This window comes from Ranitomeya variabilis, chromosome 2 (genome assembly GCF_051348905.1).
Source record: "Ranitomeya variabilis isolate aRanVar5 chromosome 2, aRanVar5.hap1, whole genome shotgun sequence".
Lineage (NCBI taxonomy): Eukaryota > Metazoa > Chordata > Amphibia > Anura > Dendrobatidae > Ranitomeya > Ranitomeya variabilis.
This window is the reverse complement of record NC_135233.1, coordinates 359795648-359816635: the sequence shown is the minus strand read 5'-3', so window position 1 is coordinate 359816635 and position 20988 is coordinate 359795648. Positions and strand designations below refer to the sequence as shown.

Genomic DNA, 20988 nt, shown 5'->3' with positions numbered 1-20988 from the left:
AATCGCAAATGAAAAGACACCTATTGAATAACATTGGTCCGAGTGCAATCCGATTATTTATCGGATTGCACTCGTCCGTTTTCCTCGCAAGTGGAAAGGGGCCCTAATGCTGGCAATCTGACAGTGTCTGTAGGTTACTAAGCAAAATCCTGCTGACAGGCTTGCTTTAACTAAAGTTAATTCATTTGATTCCAGTACTTAAAATTGCTAATATCCCCGCAATGTTTTACTGTCTGCTATTAAATCATGTGTCCTGTTCAACATGGAAAATTTGATGAGAAGTCCTTAAAGAGGACCATACACCACATTTTTTATGCTGCACTGGATACATTTAGTAAGGGTGCATATTAAAAACATAAAGTTTCTGCATGTGCAAAATTTCCCAACCTATTTAAAACAGGGACATAGGCTACATTTCAAGACATTATGTCATACGGACCAGGACATCAGTATAACTTCCATCTCCTTTGAAGCCTTAAAGTGTTTCACATGATTCCTTTGTTGTCTAGTTGAGAAAGATCAATTCAAGGGGGCACGCCATCACACATAGGGATCAGAGCATTTAATGTCTGCACTAGGGTTGAGCGACTTTCATTTTTTTAAGATCGAGTAGGGTTTTGGGAAACCCGATTTTGTCCAGAGTCGAGTCGAGTGCAGTCGGCCGATTATCGCTAAAAGTCGGGGATCGACCGAAACACGAAACCCAATGCAAGTCAATGGGGAAGCATAGTCGGCAGTGAGTGGAGGCCAGGAAAACACCTACAGTGCCCATTTTAATGCCAAAAACATCCATTCTTGTTTCTGAAGCTTGCCAATCTTAATTAACTGTATAATAATAGTTGGGCATAGGGAATTGGGTGAAAGTTGTGGGGGGAGTAGGGCTGGCTCAAGTTTTTCGTGGGCCCAGGAAATGCGGACTACGTCACGGCGGTGTTGCAGGGAAAGGTAAGTATTTAAAAGTTGCAAGTGCTGTGATCCTGAGCAAGCAGGGGGGGGGCCCACTCGTTCGCATTGCCACTGGCACAGGGCCCCTCAAAGTACGGCGGTGTGTTTGCATGGCGGGGGCGCCTCCCACCAGCAGCGACACTTTTGCGTACTCTGAGGGGCCCTGTGCCAGTGACGTCGCCAACGAGTATGCCCCCCCACCTGATGAAGGAACCTGCACTTTCATCTGCACCTTCCTCTTTGTCCCTGTGTAAGGTGGTATAACATGCGGGAAGGGGAACCTTACTTTCAGCAGGGACAGATTCTGGCTGTGTAGAGTACAAGGGGAATGTAGTGGTCTAGGTCAATGTACCAGCAGACTCATTTAGCAGTGGCTGGGCAATGGGCAGGATGAGGAGGAAACAGATATAGGGCCAAAGAATAAAGTAGGCTACATGCAGTTCAAAATTGGTAACAGGACTAAACAGGCGGCATTGCTTTGTTCAGTGGAGTAGCAAACCCAAGAGCAGCAGACACTGTTTCAAGGGCCTAACCACACTAGTAGGCCAAATGCAGTTTAATATCTGATAGTATAGGGCGAAAGCCAGAATGTGGAAGCTCAGCTTTGTTCAGTTGAGGACAACACCAGGGAGGGGCAGACACCTTTAGTAGGCCGGAAAAGCCTATTGCATTTTTTAAAATGGTAATTTGGAGCAGAAGGTTGAAGCTCAGCTTTATTTACTTGAGGGCAACACCAGGGAGGGGCAGAAGCCGTTAGTAGGCCCTAACCACCATTTTTTTTTTTTAAACCACATAATGAGAGCCGGAAGGTTGAAGCTCAGCTTTATTTAGTTGAGGACAACACCAGGGAGGGGCACACAGACAGACACCTTTAGTAGGCCTGAAAAGCCTATTGCATTTTTCAAAATGGTAATTTGGAGCAGAAGGTTGAAGCTCAGCTTTATTTAGTTGAGGGCAACACCAGGGAGGGGCAGAAGCCGTTAGTAGGCCCTAACCACCATTTTTTTTTTAAAACCACATAATGAGAGCCGGAAGGTTGAAGCTCAGCTTTATTTAGTTGAGGACAACACCAGGGAGGGGCAGAAGCCGTTAGTAGGCCCTAACCACCATTTTTTTTTTTTAAACCACATAATGAGAGCCGGAAGGTTGAAGCTCAGCTTTATTTAGTTGAGGACAACACCAGGGAGGGGCAGAAGCCGTTAGTAGGCCCTAACCACCATTTTTTTTTTTAAAACCACATAATGAGAGCCGGAAGGTTGAAGCTCAGCTTTATTTAGTTGAGGACAACACCAGGGAGGGGCACACAGACAGACACCTTTTGTAGGCCTGAAAAGCCTATTGCATTTTTCAAAATGGTAATTTGGAGCAGAAGGTTGAAGCTCAGCTTTATTTAGTTGAGGGCAACACCAGGGAGGGGCAGAAGCCGTTAGTAGGCCCTAACCACCATTTTTTTTTTAAAACCACATAATGAGAGCCGGAAGGTTGAAGCTCAGCTTTATTTAGTTGAGGACAACACCAGGGAGGGGCAGAAGCCGTTAGTAGGCCCTAACCACCATTTTTTTTTTTTAAACCACATAATGAGAGCCGGAAGGTTGAAGCTCAGCTTTATTTAGTTGAGGACAACACCAGGGAGGGGCACACAGACAGACACCTTTAGTAGGCCTGAAAAGCCTATTGCATTTTTCAAAATGGTAATTTGGAGCAGAAGGTTGAAGCTCAGCTTTATTTAGTTGAGGGCAACACCAGGGAGGGGCAGAAGCCGTTAGTAGGCCCTAACCACCATTTTTTTTTTAAAACCACATAATGAGAGCCGGAAGGTTGAAGCTCAGCTTTATTTAGTTGAGGACAACACCAGGGAGGGGCAGAAGCCGTTAGTAGGCCCTAACCACCATTTTTTTTTTTTAAACCACATAATGAGAGCCGGAAGGTTGAAGCTCAGCTTTATTTAGTTGAGGACAACACCAGGGAGGGGCAGAAGCCGTTAGTAGGCCCTAACCACCATTTTTTTTTTTAAAACCACATAATGAGAGCCGGAAGGTTGAAGCTCAGCTTTATTTAGTTGAGGACAACACCAGGGAGGGGCACACAGACAGACACCTTTTGTAGGCCTGAAAAGCCTATTGCATTTTTCAAAATGGTAATTTGGAGCAGAAGGTTGAAGCTCAGCTTTATTTAGTTGAGGGCAACACCAGGGAGGGGCAGAAGCCGTTAGTAGGCCCTAACCACCATTTTTTTTTTAAAACCACATAATGAGAGCCGGAAGGTTGAAGCTCAGCTTTATTTAGTTGAGGACAACACCAGGGAGGGGCAGAAGCCGTTAGTAGGCCCTAACCACCATTTTTTTTTTTAAAACCACATAATGAGAGCCGGAAGGTTGAAGCTCAGCTTTATTTAGTTGAGGACAACACCAGGGAGGGGCAGAAGCCGTTAGTAGGCCCTAACCACCATTTTTTTTTTAAAACCACATAATGAGAGCCGGAAGGTTGAAGCTCAGCTTTATTTAGTTGAGGACAACACCAGGGAGGGGCAGAAGCCGTTAGTAGGCCCTAACCACCATTTTTTTTTTTAAAACCACATAATGAGAGCCGGAAGGTTGAAGCTCAGCTTTATTTAGTTGAGGACAACACCAGGGAGGGGCAGAAGCCGTTAGTAGGCCCTAACCACCATTTTTTTTTTTAAAACCACATAATGAGAGCCGGAAGGTTGAAGCTCAGCTTTATTTAGTTGAGGACAACACCAGGGAGGGGCAGAAGCCGTTAGTAGGCCCTAACCACCATTTTTTTTTTAAAACCACATAATGAGAGCCGGAAGGTTGAAGCTCAGCTTTATTTAGTTGAGGACAACACCAGGGAGGGGCAGAAGCCGTTAGTAGGCCCTAACCACCATTTTTTTTTTTAAAACCACATAATGAGAGCCGGAAGGTTGAAGCTCAGCTTTATTTAGTTGAGGACAACACCAGGGAGGGGCAGAAGCCGTTAGTAGGCCCTAACCACCATTTTTTTTTTTAAAACCACATAATGAGAGCCGGAAGGTTGAAGCTCAGCTTTATTTAGTTGAGGACAACACCAGGGAGGGGCAGAAGCCGTTAGTAGGCCCTAACCACCATTTTTTTTTTTAAAACCACATAATGAGAGCCGGAAGGTTGAAGCTCAGCTTTATTTAGTTGAGGACAACACCAGGGAGGGGCACACAGACAGACACCTTTAGTAGGCCTGAAAAGCCTATTGCATTTTTTAAAATGGTAATTTGGAGCAGAAGGTTGAAGCTCAGCTTTATTTAGTTGAGGGCAACACCAGGGAGGGGCAGAAGCCGTTAGTAGGCCCTAACCACCATTTTTTTTTTTTAAACCACATAATGAGAGCCGGAAGGTTGAAGCTCAGCTTTATTTAGTTGAGGGCAACACCAGGGAGGGGCAGAAGCCGTTAGTAGGCCCTAACCACCATTTTTTTTTTTTAAACCACATAATGAGAGCCGGAAGGTTGAAGCTCAGCTTTATTTAGTTGAGGGCAACACCAGGGAGGGGCAGAAGCCGTTAGTAGGCCCTAACCAAAGTTGAAGGCCAAATGCAGTTTAATTTCTGATACTATAGGCCGAAAGCCAGAAGGTGGAAGTTCCGATTTAGACAGTGGAGGACAATTTGAATTAGGGACTGCAGACAGACTTAGTAGGCTGTCCCCTGTGGACCATGCATCCACCACATTAACCCATTGCGCCGTAATGGACACGTAATCTTCCGTGGCCATGCCTACAGGTCCATGCGTCTGTTGTCAGGTGCACCTTTGTACTCACAGATTGCCAGAGTGCATGGACAATGCGGTCTTCTACATGCTGGTGGAGGGTTGGGATGGCTTTTCTCGCAAAAGAAGTGTCGACTGGTTAGCTTGTAGCGTGGTACAGCGTAGTCCATCATGGCCTTATTAATAGTAAATAAAATATATAACTAGGCTCTATGAACTTTTAAATAGGTTCCAGGGGTACACGGGCAGCATTGGTGTGGTCAGTGGAGGAGTATTGCAAGTAGGGGCTGCAGACAGGCTATCAAAGGCCTAAAATAACAAACAGTAGGCAGTCATGGCAGTTTTACATCGGTTACATGGATACACAGGCAGGCACTCCAGGCAGCATTGTGGTCAGTGGAGGAGTATTGCAAGTAGGGGCCGCAGACAGGCTATCAAAGGCCTAAAATAACAAACAATAGGCTCATGGCAGTTTTACAGCGGTTACATGGATACACGGGCAGGCAGCTTGGTGGTCAGTGGAGGAGTATTTAAAGTAGGGACCGCAGACAGGCTTCAAAGGCCTAACATAAGAAAATGGGCTGGCTGTAGGCACTTTATAATTGGTTCCAGGGGTACACGGGCAGCAGTGGTCTGGTCAGTGGAGGAGTATTTAAAGTAGGGACCGCAGACAGGCTATCAAAGGCCTAACATAACAAACAATAGGCTCATGGCAGTTTCACAGCGGTTACATGGATACACGGGCAGGCAGCTTGGTGGTCAGTGGAGGAGTATTGCAAGTAGGGGCTGCAGACAGGCTATCAAAGGCCTAAAATAACAAACAGTAGGCAGTCATGGCAGTTTTACATCGGTTACATGGATACACAGGCAGGCACTCCAGGCAGCATTGTGGTCAGTGGAGGAGTATTGCAAGTAGGGGCCGCAGACAGGCTATCAAAGGCCTAAAATAACAAACAATAGGCTCATGGCAGTTTTACAGCGGTTACATGGATACACGGGCAGGCAGCTTGGTGGTCAGTGGAGGAGTATTTAAAGTAGGGACCGCAGACAGGCTTCAAAGGCCTAACATAAGAAAATGGGCTGGCTGTAGGCACTTTATAATTGGTTCCAGGGGTACACGGGCAGCAGTGGTCTGGTCAGTGGAGGAGTATTTAAAGTAGGGACCGCAGACAGGCTATCAAAGGCCTAACATAACAAACAATAGGCTCATGGCAGTTTCACAGCGGTTACATGGATACACGGGCAGGCAGCTTGGTGGTCAGTGGAGGAGTATTGCAAGTAGGGGCTGCAGACAGGCTATCAAAGGCCTAAAATAACAAACAGTAGGCAGTCATGGCAGTTTTACATCGGTTACATGGATACACAGGCAGGCACTCCAGGCAGCATTGTGGTCAGTGGAGGAGTATTGCAAGTAGGGGCCGCAGACAGGCTATCAAAGGCCTAAAATAACAAACAATAGGCTCATGGCAGTTTTACAGCGGTTACATGGATACACGGGCAGGCAGCTTGGTGGTCAGTGGAGGAGTATTTAAAGTAGGGACCGCAGACAGGCTTCAAAGGCCTAACATAAGAAAATGGGCTGGCTGTAGGCACTTTATAATTGGTTCCAGGGGTACACGGGCAGCAGTGGTCTGGTCAGTGGAGGAGTATTTAAAGTAGGGACCGCAGACAGGCTATCAAAGGCCTAACATAACAAACAATAGGCTCATGGCAGTTTCACAGCGGTTACATGGATACACGGGCAGGCAGCTTGGTGGTCAGTGGAGGAGTATTGCAAGTAGGGGCTGCAGACAGGCTATCAAAGGCCTAAAATAACAAACAGTAGGCAGTCATGGCAGTTTTACATCGGTTACATGGATACACAGGCAGGCACTCCAGGCAGCATTGTGGTCAGTGGAGGAGTATTGCAAGTAGGGGCCGCAGACAGGCTATCAAAGGCCTAAAATAACAAACAATAGGCTCATGGCAGTTTTACAGCGGTTACATGGATACACGGGCAGGCAGCTTGGTGGTCAGTGGAGGAGTATTTAAAGTAGGGACCGCAGACAGGCTTCAAAGGCCTAACATAAGAAAATGGGCTGGCTGTAGGCACTTTATAATTGGTTCCAGGGGTACACGGGCAGCAGTGGTCTGGTCAGTGGAGGAGTATTTAAAGTAGGGACCGCAGACAGGCTATCAAAGGCCTAACATAACAAACAATAGGCTCATGGCAGTTTCACAGCGGTTACATGGATACACGGGCAGGCAGCTTGGTGGTCAGTGGAGGAGTATTGCAAGTAGGGGCTGCAGACAGGCTATCAAAGGCCTAAAATAACAAACAGTAGGCAGTCATGGCAGTTTTACATCGGTTACATGGATACACAGGCAGGCACTCCAGGCAGCATTGTGGTCAGTGGAGGAGTATTGCAAGTAGGGACCGCAGACAGGCTTCAAAGGCCTAACATAAAAAAATGGGCTGGCTGTAGGCACTTTATAATTGGTTCCAGGGGTACACGGGCAGCAGTGGTCTGGTCAGTGGAGGAGTATTTAAAGTAGGGACCGCAGACAGGCTATCAAAGGCCTAAAATAACAAACAATAGGCTCATGGCAGTTTCACAGCGGTTACATGGATACACGGGCAGGCAGCTTGGTGGTCAGTGGAGGAGTATTGCAAGTAGGGGCCGCAGACAGGCTATCAAAGGCCTAACATAACAAACAATAGGCTCATGGCAGTTTCACAGCGGTTACATGGATACACGGGCAGGCAGCTTGGTGGTCAGTGGAGGAGTATTGCAAGTAGGGGCTGCAGACAGGCTATCAAAGGCCTAAAATAACAAACAGTAGGCAGTCATGGCAGTTTTACATCGGTTACATGGATACACAGGCAGGCACTCCAGGCAGCATTGTGGTCAGTGGAGGAGTATTGCAAGTAGGGGCCGCAGACAGGCTATCAAAGGCCTAAAATAACAAACAATAGGCTCATGGCAGTTTTACAGCGGTTACATGGATACACGGGCAGGCAGCTTGGTGGTCAGTGGAGGAGTATTTAAAGTAGGGACCGCAGACAGGCTTCAAAGGCCTAACATAAGAAAATGGGCTGGCTGTAGGCACTTTATAATTGGTTCCAGGGGTACACGGGCAGCAGTGGTCTGGTCAGTGGAGGAGTATTTAAAGTAGGGACCGCAGACAGGCTATCAAAGGCCTAACATAACAAACAATAGGCTCATGGCAGTTTCACAGCGGTTACATGGATACACGGGCAGGCAGCTTGGTGGTCAGTGGAGGAGTATTGCAAGTAGGGGCTGCAGACAGGCTATCAAAGGCCTAAAATAACAAACAGTAGGCAGTCATGGCAGTTTTACATCGGTTACATGGATACACAGGCAGGCACTCCAGGCAGCATTGTGGTCAGTGGAGGAGTATTGCAAGTAGGGGCCGCAGACAGGCTATCAAAGGCCTAAAATAACAAACAATAGGCTCATGGCAGTTTTACAGCGGTTACATGGATACACGGGCAGGCAGCTTGGTGGTCAGTGGAGGAGTATTTAAAGTAGGGACCGCAGACAGGCTTCAAAGGCCTAACATAAGAAAATGGGCTGGCTGTAGGCACTTTATAATTGGTTCCAGGGGTACACGGGCAGCAGTGGTCTGGTCAGTGGAGGAGTATTTAAAGTAGGGACCGCAGACAGGCTATCAAAGGCCTAACATAACAAACAATAGGCTCATGGCAGTTTCACAGCGGTTACATGGATACACGGGCAGGCAGCTTGGTGGTCAGTGGAGGAGTATTGCAAGTAGGGGCTGCAGACAGGCTATCAAAGGCCTAAAATAACAAACAGTAGGCAGTCATGGCAGTTTTACATCGGTTACATGGATACACAGGCAGGCACTCCAGGCAGCATTGTGGTCAGTGGAGGAGTATTGCAAGTAGGGGCCGCAGACAGGCTATCAAAGGCCTAAAATAACAAACAATAGGCTCATGGCAGTTTTACAGCGGTTACATGGATACACGGGCAGGCAGCTTGGTGGTCAGTGGAGGAGTATTTAAAGTAGGGACCGCAGACAGGCTTCAAAGGCCTAACATAAGAAAATGGGCTGGCTGTAGGCACTTTATAATTGGTTCCAGGGGTACACGGGCAGCAGTGGTCTGGTCAGTGGAGGAGTATTTAAAGTAGGGACCGCAGACAGGCTATCAAAGGCCTAACATAACAAACAATAGGCTCATGGCAGTTTCACAGCGGTTACATGGATACACGGGCAGGCAGCTTGGTGGTCAGTGGAGGAGTATTGCAAGTAGGGGCTGCAGACAGGCTATCAAAGGCCTAAAATAACAAACAGTAGGCAGTCATGGCAGTTTTACATCGGTTACATGGATACACAGGCAGGCACTCCAGGCAGCATTGTGGTCAGTGGAGGAGTATTGCAAGTAGGGACCGCAGACAGGCTTCAAAGGCCTAACATAAAAAAATGGGCTGGCTGTAGGCACTTTATAATTGGTTCCAGGGGTACACGGGCAGCAGTGGTCTGGTCAGTGGAGGAGTATTTAAAGTAGGGACCGCAGACAGGCTATCAAAGGCCTAAAATAACAAACAATAGGCTCATGGCAGTTTCACAGCGGTTACATGGATACACGGGCAGGCAGCTTGGTGGTCAGTGGAGGAGTATTGCAAGTAGGGGCCGCAGACAGGCTATCAAAGGCCTAAAATAACAAACAATAGGCTCATGGCAGTTTTACAGCGGTTACATGGATACACAGGCAGCTTGGTGGTGAGTGGAGGAGTAGTGCAAGGAGTGTCTGTCCCAGTACTCCCAAAATATAAATAGATGTTAATGTCTCGCAAAACAACCAAAACAAAAAAAAAAGGTGGCATACTTAGGTACAGGGGTGGGCTCATCTACTGAGTTTCTGACATAGTAATTTGGCAGTAACTATTTAATGGTGCCAATATAGGACACAGACACAGACTACTTTAAGTTGCATCATAGATGTCTACAAATTTGTATTGTCAGTGCCAGACATTGAATGATGTCAGCGAATAGACTAAAGATTGGTGGAGCTGTGCGACATAATTTTGCACGTGGTAGAGCACATTTTGAGCTGGGGTAGGGGGGAACTCTCTTGAGGCCGGCGGGACCGCCCCAGGGCCCCTCATGTTACAACGGTGTGTCTGACGTTGGGTGCGCACCACCACCGCCAGAGACACTACATTGTACTATGAGGGACCCAGTAGCAATGCCGTCAACCAAAAGCGAGCACACCCACCTCTTCAGACAAACAGCAGTCTCACGGGTGCTTGCGCCAAGTCGCGATACCACGGCCCCGTGTGGGGAGTTTTGCCATTTAGGGAGGTGTAAACATGTCGTATGCTGTACAATCAGCTGCAGCAAATTAGACATTAGAAAAGTAATTCACAGGCAAGAGCTTTTCATAGGAAAGCTAGGTGTCGGCCGGGCAAGGTGGGGCAAAAGATTTCGAAATCCAGTTGTGGTTCATTTTAATGAATGTTAGATCGTCAACATTTTGGGTAGCCAGACGAGTCCTTTTTTCGGTTAATATTGAACCTGCAGCACTGAATACTCTTTCTGATAGGACACTTGCTGCCGGGCAAGCAAGCTCCTGCAATGCATATTCTGCCAATTCTGGCCAGGTGTCTAATTTGGAGGCCCAGTAATCAAATGGGAATGACGGTTGAGGGAGAACATCGATAAGGGATGAAAAATAGTTAGTAACCATACTGGACAAATGTTGTCTCCTGTCACTTTCAATTGATGCAGCAGTACCTGTCCTGTCTGCGGTCATAGCAAAATCACTCCACAACCTGGTCAGAAAACCCCTCTGTCCAATGCCACTTCTGATGTGTGCACCCCTAACACTCCTAGTCTGCTGCCCCCTGGAGCTCGTGTGAGAACGATCACGTGCGCTGTGTGCTGGGAATGCCTGAAGCAAACGGTCAACAAGAGTTGATTGTTTGGTTGCTAATATTAGTTCCAAGTTCTCATGTGGCATAATATTTTGCAATTTGCCTTTATAGCGTGGATCAAGGAGGCAGGCCAACCAGTAATCGTCATCGTTCATCATTTTCGTAATGCGTGTGTCCCTTTTTAGGATACGTAAGGCATAATCCGCCATGTGGGCCAAAGTTCCAGTTGTCAAATCTCCGGTTGTGATTGGTTGAGGGGCAGTTGCAGGCAAATCTACGTCACTTGTGTCCCTCAAAAAACCAGAACCCGGCCGTGACACGCAACCAAATTCCTGTGCCCCCGGGAAAGGTTCGGCATTAAAAATATACTCATCCCCATCATCCTCCTCGTCCTCCACCTCCTCTTCGCCCGCTACCTCGTCCTGTACACTGCCCTGACCAGACAATGGCTGACTGTCATCAAGGCTTTCCTCTTCCTCTGGTGCAGACGCCTGCTCCTTTATGTGCGTCAAACTTTGCATCAGCAGACGCATTAGGGGGATGCTCATGCTTATTACGGCGTTGTCTGCACTAACCAGCCGTGTGCATTCCTCAAAGCACTGAAGGACTTGACACATGTCTTGTATCTTAGACCACTGCACACCTGACAACTCCATGTCTGCCATCCTACTGCCTGCCCGTGTATCCTCCCACAAATAAATAACAGCACGCCTCTGTTCGCACAGTCTCTGAAGCATGTGCAGTGTTGAGTTCCACCTTGTTGCAACGTCTATGATTAGGCGATGCTGGGGAAGGTTCAAAGACCGCTGATAGGTCTGCATACGGCTGGCGTGTACAGGCGAACGTCGGATATGTGAGCAAAGTGCACGCACTTTGAGGAGCAGGTCGGAGAACCCAGGATAAGTTTTCAATAAGCACTGCACCACCAGGTTTAAGGTGTGAGCCAGGCAAGGAATGTGTTTCAGTTGGGAAAGGGAGATGGCAGCCATGAAATTCCTTCCGTTATCACTCACTACCTTGCCTGCCTCAAGATCTACTGTGCCCAGCCACGACTGCGTTTCTTGTTGCAAGAACTCGGACAGAACTTCCGCGGTGTGTCTATTGTCGCCCAAGCACTTCATAGCCAATACAGCCTGCTGACGCTTGGCAGTAGCTGGCCCATAATGGGACAACTGGTGTGCAACAGTGTCATCTGCCGATGGAGTGGTTGGCAGACTGCGTTCTGTGGAAGAGCTGTAGCTTCTGCAGGAGGACGAGGAGGAGGAGGAGGAGGGGGTGCGAACGCCTACAGCCAACTGTTTCCTAGACCGTGGGCTAGGCACAACTGTCCCTAAATTGATGTCGCCTGTGGACCCTGCATCCACCACATTCACCCAGTGTGCCGTGATGGACACATAACGTCCCTGGCCATGCCTACTGGTCCATGCATCTGTAGTCAGGTGCACCTTTGTACTCACAGATTGCCTGAGTGCATGGACGATGCGCTGTTTAACATGCTGGTGCAGGGCTGGGATGGCTTTTCTGGAAAAAAAGTGTCGACTGGGTAGCTCGTATCGTGGTTCAGCGTACTCCATCAGGGCTTTGAAAGCTTCGCTTTCAACTAACCGGTAGGGCATCATCTCTAACGAGATTAGTCTAGCTATGTGGGCGTTAAAACCCTGTGTACGCGGATGCGAGGATAAGTACTTCCTTTTTCTAACCAGAGTCTCATGTAGGGTGAGCTGGACTGGAGAGCTGGAGATCGTGGAACTTTCGGGTGTGCCGGTGTACATGGCAGACTGAGAGACGGTTGGAGACGGTATTGTTTCCGCCGGTGCCCTAGATGCAATATTTCCTCCTACAAAACTGGTGATTCCCTGACCCTGACTGCTTTTGGCTGGCAAAGAAACCTGCACAGATACTGCCTGTGGTGCGGAAAATGGTGGCCTTACAGTGACGGAAGGGATGTTGCGTTGCTGACTAGCTTCATTGGCCGAGGGTGCTACAACCTTGAGGGACGTTTGGTAGTTAGTCCAGGCTTGAAAATGCATGGTGGTTAAGTGTCTATGCATGCAACTAGTATTTAGACTTTTCAGATTCTGACCTCTGCTTAAGCTAGTTGAACATTTTTGACAGATGACTTTGCGCTGATCAGTTGGATGTTGTTTAAAAAAATGCCAGACTGCACTCTTCCTAGACTCGGATCCCTTTTCAGGGATTGCAGACTGAGCTTTAACCGGATGGCAACGCTGTGCTCCAACAGGTTTTGGCTTTGACACGCGTTTTGGGCCAGATACGGGCCCGGCAGATGTAACCTGTTGCGATGTTGATGCCTGCTGCGGCCCCTCCTCCACCTCCGCTTCTGAACTACTGCCGCCTGCACCCTGTTCCCCCAATGGCTGCCAATCGGGGTCAATAACTGGGTCATCTATTACCTCCTCTTCGAGCTCGTGTGCAACTTCGTCTGTGTCACTGTGTCGGTCGGTGGTATAGCGTTCGTGGCGGGGCAACATAGTCTCATCAGGGTCTGATTGTGGATCTGTACCCTGAGAGGGCAATGTGGTGGTCTGAGTCAAAGGAGCAGCATAGTACTCTGGCTGTGGCTGTGCATCAGTGCACTCCATGTCAGAATATACTTGTAATGGGCATGGCCTGTTAAATGTTTCACTTTCTAAGCCAGGGACGGTATGTGTAAAGAGCTCCATGGAGTGACCCGTTGTGTCGCCTGCTGCATCCTTCTCTCTTGTTGTAGTTTTTGCTGAGGAGGACAAGGAAGCGACTTGTCCCTGACCGTGAACATCCACAAGCGACGCGCTGCTTTTACATTTACCAGTTTCGGAAGAGGAGGCAAAAGAGCTAGAGGCTGAGTCTGCAATGTAAGCCAAAACTTGCTGTTGCTGCTCCGCCTTTAAAAGCGGTTTTCCTACTCCCAGAAAAGAGAGCGTTCGAGGCCTTGTGTAGCCTGACGACGAAACTGGCTCCACAGCTCCAGACTTAGGTGGAATATTTTTATCCCCACGACCACCTGATGCTCCTCTACCACTACCATCATTACCAGCTGACAATGAACGCCCACGACGACCTCTTGCACCAGACTTCCTCATTGTTTTAAAATCTTAACCAAAGTAACTTTATTTGTTGCTGTCAAACAACTTACACGGTGAGCTATAACTTCAGTATGATTTCAATATCCCTTAACAGGTTGGTGAGACCACAAGGAAAATCAGGCACAATGTTACACACTCTGTTTTCTGTGGCACAAAATCACAGAGATGACACACACGCAGGACTGTCACTCAAGCACTAATGTCAATATTAATCTCCCACCTAATTTATTTTTTTTTTTTTCTCAGGGAGACTTTAGAAACCAAATAATATTAAAAAAAAAAAAAAAAAAGGCTTTCTATGGCCCACAATTAGAGAGAGAGAGGTGGCACACCCAGGAGTCAAGACTGGCACACAAGCTGAGAGGGCAATATTACTCTCCCACTGTTTTTTTATGTATTTTTTGTTTTTTCAGGGAGACTTTAGAAACCCAATAATATTTTAAAAAAAAAATAAATAGGCTTTCTATGGCCCACTGAATGAGAGGGAGAGAGGTGGCACACCCAGGAGTCAAGACTGGCACACAAGCTGAAAGGGCAATATTACTCTCCCACTGTTTTTTTAGGTTTTTTTTTTTTTTTCAGGGAGACTTTAGAAACCCAATAATATTTTAAAAAAAAAATAAATAGGCTTTCTATGGCCCACTGAATGAAAGGGAGAGAGGTGGCACACCCAGGAGTCAAGACTGGCACACAAGCTGAAAGGGCAATATTACTCTCCCACTGTTTTTTTATGTATTTTTTGTTTTTTCAGGGAGACTTTAGAAACCCAATAATATTTAAAAAAAAAAATAAATAGGCTTTCTATGGCCCACTGAATGAGAGGGAGAGAGGTGGCACACCCAGGAGTCAAGACTGGCACACAAGCTGAAAGGGCAATATTACTCTCCCACTGTTTTTTTAGGTTTTTTTTTTTTTTTCAGGGAGACTTTAGAAACCAAATAATATAAAAAAAAAAAAAAAAAAAAAATAGGCTTGCTATAGCCCACTGAATGAGAGATAGCACACACAGCAGTGGCACACAAGCCCTGACTGAGGCCAATATTTTTCTCCCACTGATTGATGTAGTGTTTTTGTGTTGAGGTAGAATTTAGAACACAAATCACGGAAAAAATAAATAGGCTTTCTATGGCCCACTGAATGAAAGGGAGAGAGGTGGCACACCCAGGAGTCAAGACTGGCACACAAGCTGAAAGGGCAATATTACTCTCCCACTGTTTTTTTATGTATTTTTTGTTTTTTCAGGGAGACTTTAGAAACCCAATAATATTTAAAAAAAAAAATAAATAGGCTTTCTATGGCCCACTGAATGAGAGGGAGAGAGGTGGCACACCCAGGAGTCAAGACTGGCACACAAGCTGAAAGGGCAATATTACTCTCCCACTGTTTTTTTAGGTTTTTTTTTTTTTTTTCAGGGAGACTTTAGAAACCCAATAATATTTTAAAAAAAAAATAAATAGGCTTTCTATGGCCCACTGAATGAGAGGGAGAGAGGTGGCACACCCAGGAGTCAAGACTGGCACACAAGCTGAAAGGGCAATATTACTCTCCCACTGTTTTTTTAGGTTTTTTTTTTTTTTTCAGGGAGACTTTAGAAACCCAATAATATTTAAAAAAAAAAATAAATAGGCTTTCTATGGCCCACTGAATGAAAGGGAGAGAGGTGGCACACCCAGGAGTCAAGACTGGCACACAAGCTGAAAGGGCAATATTACTCTCCCACTGTTTTTTTATGTATTTTTTGTTTTTTCAGGGAGACTTTAGAAACCCAATAATATTTTTAAAAAAAAATAAATAGGCTTTCTATGGCCCGCTGAATGAGAGGGAGAGAGGTGGCACACCCAGGAGTCAAGACTGGCACACAAGCTGAAAGGGCAATATTATTCTCCCACTGTTTTTTTAGGTTTTTTTTTTTTTTTCAGGGAGAATTAGAAACCAAATAATATTAAAAAAAAAAAATAAATAGGCTTTCTATGGCCCACTGAATGAGAGGGAGAGAGGTGGCACACCCAGGAGTCAAGACTGGCACACAAGCTGAAAGGGCAATATTACTCTCCCACTGTTTTTTTAGGTTTTTTTTTTTTTTTCAGGGAGACTTTAGAAACCAAATAATATTAAAAAAAAAAAAAAAAAAAAAATAGGCTTGCTATAGCCCACTGAATGAGAGATAGCACACACAGCAGTGGCACACAAGCCCTGACTGAGGCCAATATTTTTCTCCCACTGATTGATGTAGTGTTTTTGTGTTGAGGTAGAATTTAGAACACAAATCACGGAAAAAATAAATAGGCTTTCTATGGCCCACTGAATGAAAGGGAGAGAGGTGGCACACCCAGGAGTCAAGACTGGCACACAAGCTGAAAGGGCAATATTACTCTCCCACTGTTTTTTTATGTATTTTTTGTTTTTTCAGGGAGACTTTAGAAACCCAATAATATTTTTTAAAAAAAATAAATAGGCTTTCTATGGCCCACTGAATGAGAGGGAGAGAGGTGGCACACCCAGGAGTCAAGACTGGCACACAAGCTGAAAGGGCAATATTACTCTCCCACTGTTTTTTTAGGTTTTTTTTTTTTTTCAGGGAGACTTTAGAAACCAAATAATATTAAAAAAAAAAAAAAAAAATAGGCTTGCTATAGCCCACTGAATGAGAGATAGCACACACAGCAGTGGCACACAAGCCCTGACTGAGGCCAATATTTTTCTCCCACTGATTGATGTAGTGTTTTTGTGTTGAGGTAGATTTTAGAACACAAATCACGGAAAAAATAAATAGGCTTTCTATGGCCCACTCAGTGAGAGATGGCACACACAGGGATGGCACTGTAGCAGAAATGCCAATCTTAATCTCCCACAAAAAAAAAAAAAAAAAAAAAAAAAAACTGTCCTACAATTACTATCTCCCTGCAGTAATGTAAGCCAGGTATGGCAGGCAGCAATAGGAGTGGACTGATGCACAAATTAAATAAAAAGTGTGGACAAACAAAAAAGATAGCTGTGCAGAAAGGAAGGAACAAGAGGATATGTGCTTTGAAAAAAGCAGTTGGTTTCCACAGTGGCGTACACACAGCAATACAGCTATCACGGAGCCTTCTAGGGCAGCCCAATGAGCTACAGCGCTGAGGGGAAAAAAAAAAAAAAATAGCTTCCACAGTCCCTGCACACCGAAGGTGGTGTTGGACAGTGGAAATCGCTGCAGCACAAGCGGTTTGGTGGTTAGTGGACCCTGCCTAACGCTCTCCCTGCTTCTGACGAAGCGGCAGCAACCTCTCCCTAAGCTCAGATCAGCAGCAGTAAGATGGCGGTCGGCGGGAACGCCCCTTTATAGCCCCTGTGACGCCGCAGACAGCAAGCCAATCACTGCAATGCCCTTCTCTAAGATGGTGGGGACCAGGATCTATGTCATCACGCTGCCCACACTCTGCGTTCACCTTCATTGGCTGAGAAATGGCGCTTTTCGCGTCATTGAAACGCGACTTTGGCGCGAAAGTCGCGTACCGCATGGCCGACAAGCACAGGGGTCGGATCGGGTTTCATGAGACGCCGACTTAGCCAAAAGTCGGCGACTTTTGAAAATGATCGACCCGTTTCGCTCAACCCTAGTCTGCACTTTGCAGGGTGGCAGTTTTTATTAGGCATTTTAACCTTGACATACCCATGAGATGGCCATTAGATGAACAAACCTTCAGCCAACAGCCATCTCAGTTGACTCCCCCAATTATGGGAGAGCTCGTTCGGCCAAGCATTCCTGTGTTCTCCAGACAGTTGCCAACTGACAGGTTAGCCAGCGTCTTATCTCAGGGAGAACAATGGCAGTCTGAAATCAGACAAGGGCCATCGATATCACACCCAACCATCATTTGGCCGCTGCCCTCATACGCATTAGACCAGTGTTCACCAACTTCAGTCCTTAAGAACCACCAACAAATCACTTTCACAGTTTTTTTTTAGTATTAGCCCGGAGTTAACTCAGTCACATGAGCAATACTTGGCAAAATCCTTAAAACCTGATATGTTGGTGGTTGTTGAGGACAGGAGTTGAAGAACACTGCATAAGACCCCCAGCCGAATGAGTTAATATTGGAGGGTTTGGCAAACATAAGTCAAATGTGTATGGCCAGCTTTACGCTAAGGTCCAAAGAGGTTCATTCTATAAGGAAAAAAACCACACAATTTAAAGCCATTAAAAAGCAAAGGATTTATCTAGAGATAAACAAGTGGATTTGATGTGAATCAAATTCTTCTCAAATTTTTAGGAATTCGCAGAACCCAGCAAAATAAATAATTTGCCACTCACTTGGGGAAAATGCCTAAAATTATACACATTGCAGAATATTGCATCAGCTCAGGAAGGATCACAAGACCTCTCTCAGGTTTCCCCATAATTGCTGCAGGTACCACATCACATAGTCCAGCACTGCCACCTTCTTTTAGAAATAAGCCCTGATATATTACACATGCAAAGTTGGATTATTTTGTTCTGGTGCTTTTCGGTAACATTGTACATTTTTATTTTGCTTCAGGTAAAAAGCTTTGTTTGGGAGAAAGTCTGACTCGAGTTGAAACATTTATCATATTAATTACCTTATTGCAAAACTTCGAATTGAAATCAGCTGTTCCTCTGGAGGATTTGGATATCACACCAGGGATATCTGGGTTGGGAAACTTTCCAAAACCTTTCGAAATTTCCTTTGTTCCGCGTTAAATAATAATAGCATTTCTTGTTCAAATTGGGGTTTTTATGTTACATTTATTGTTTTTATTTTTATTTTTTTTATTTTTATATCTTTGTTAGTAAAATCTTGTAATTTCACACTGGCAACTAGATGTAACTTAGGATTCCTTCTTCCTGTAAAGTAACAGGAAGTATGAGTCCGGCATAAAGCCTAGTGGTCAATGTGAAAATCACCAGATTTCCTATTTTTTCATCGCGATATGGAAAACCGAAAAAAACTATTTCAAAAATGTTTAAAAATACATTTAACATAAAAACTTGAAGTAAACATTAGTTTATTTGCTGATTACACCTTCCATCTTGGTCTACAGTGCCCTCGTGTGATCACCCGGCGCACCCAGGCAAGTGCCAGGGTCCTGAGCAGGCAAGGGGGCCCATTTGCCGTCAGGAACACCAGTGCACTATGGAGGCCCGGTGCCTGTGCCAGGGAAGGCGCCCGTGAGTGGGTCACTCCACCTGCTCAGGGCCCCCGGCACTTGCATACTTACCTCTCCCCGCTCCACCACTGCGGCATCTTCCACGTCCTCTGACTGTGATGTTCAGGTCAGAGGGCATCAAGACATTACGTCGGTGCACCCTCTGCCGGAACAGTCACAGAGCAGATAGCCGGAAGACACAGTCACAGTGCAGACAGTCACAGATCACAGAGCAGAGCAGCGCTAGTGAGGAGAGGGGAGTATTTAATTTTTTTTTAATGCTTGGAGCATCTTATGGGGCCAAAAACATATGGAACAGCATATGGGGCCCATTATATATGAAGCATCTAATGGGGCCAATTATATATGGAGCTTCTTATGAGGCCAATTACTTATGGATCATCGTATGGGGCTCATTATATATGGAACATCTTATGGGGTCAGTTATATATGGAGCATTATATGGGCCCCATTCTGTTTGGAGAAATATATGGGGCCCATAATATACTGGAGCATTATATGGTGCCCATCATATGTATGGAGCACTCTATGGATCATTATATGGAGCCTATTCTGTATGGAGCATTATAAGGGGCCCATTTTATTGTGTAGAGCAATATATGTGGCCCATTATTCTGTATGGAGCACTATATGGGGTCCATTATTCTGTATGGAGCAATATATAGGACTCATTCTGTATGGAGCAATATATGGGTCATTTTTTCTGTATGGAGCAATATATAGGACTCATTCTGTATGGAGCAATATATGGGGTCCATTATTCTGTATGGAGCAAAATATGGGGATTTTTATACTGTATGGAGCATTATATGGAGCCTATTCTGTATGGAGCATTGTATGGGGTCCATTATTCTTTATGGAGCAATATATGGGGCTCATTATTCTGTATGGATCATTATATGGAGTCCATTATTCTGTATGGAGCAATATATGCGGCTTTTTATACTGTATGGAGCATTATATGGGATCCACAATACTGTATGGAGCAATATTTGGGGCTTTTTATACTGTATAGAGCATTATATGGGATCCACAATACTGTATGGAGCAATATATGGGGCTCATTATTCTGTATTGAGCACTGTGTGGTGCCTATAACAATGTATGGAGCAATATATGGGGCTCATTATTCTGTATCGAGCACTGTGTCGTGCCTATAATAATGTATGGAGCAATATATGGGGCTCATTAGTATGTATGGAGCACTATGTGGTGCTCATAATACTGTATGGAGGACTGTACTGTCTGGTTTCTGAGCTACTGATATTACTCATGGAATGTAAGAAGTGAAATCTTTGGCATTGTGCTATCCCTATATTACTCTCCTGTATCCGTGCATCATGAATTATGGTATGTGTTAAAGGTGCCCTCTGAGACTCTTTCGACTGGGGCCCACAAAAACCTGGAGCCAGCTCTGACAACAGGATGTGCCTCAAACATTTTCAAACTATTCAACTCTCTTCACTCTGCTTTCTTTTCCACAAGCTACAGCTGTAGCCAGATACAATTATTTTTTAACTCTGTGTGTATTTGCAGGTGATTTTGCAATCAACATAAACCTATGACCACAAAAATGCATTATGAAATGTAACTGCAGAGCTGTTGATTGATTCAGCTAAGAAACAAAACTAGTATGATGCTTACTTTTAGAAATCATCTTGAAAAAAATACTAGAAATTAAATAAAAGAAAAAAGTCTCTCTTTTGTTCATTTTTAATCTATTTTCATTGCAATAAAGATATATAATAAATATGAAAAGTACAAGTCATGTATTTTGTTCTATTGGGATTTCCACTGTAAAGGGTTGCATCGGACGAGTGGTATGTGTAGTCTTCCCAGATAGCACTCATGCCCATGTTATTCTATGAGGCTGTGCACATGTCCATTTTTTTTTCCTTCGACCACTTTGGAGACAAGTCTGATTTTGATCTAAGGGTCGGATCAAAATTGTCAATGCAAGTCTCTTGGTCCGTGGAAAACATCAAACCGCGCTTGGATGACATTCGAGTGTGTTCCGATTTTCATGGCCTGACAGAAAGGAGAGGGTGGAGAAACTTCTTTTTTTTGTTCTCTCCACCTCCAAAAAAAAAAAAATGATGTCACTCTGATCAAAGTCTGATTGGAGTAATCACACGTATTGTGGGGAGAATG

The 20988-nt window shown here is 45.4% G+C and overlaps 1 protein-coding gene across 1 annotated transcript in view; it reads left to right on the top strand.

Moving 5' to 3' along the window:
* Nucleotides 1-20595, top strand: part of LOC143805919 (cytochrome P450 2G1-like) — a 49161-nt gene extending 28566 nt beyond the window's left edge. The window contains exon 9 of the mRNA XM_077285678.1: nucleotides 18189-20595. Coding sequence (XP_077141793.1) covers nucleotides 18189-18370 — 182 coding nt within the window. The 3' untranslated portion in view covers nucleotides 18371-20595. The remainder of the gene's footprint in view (nucleotides 1-18188) is intronic.
* The last annotated feature ends 393 nt before the right edge of the window (nucleotides 20596-20988 follow it).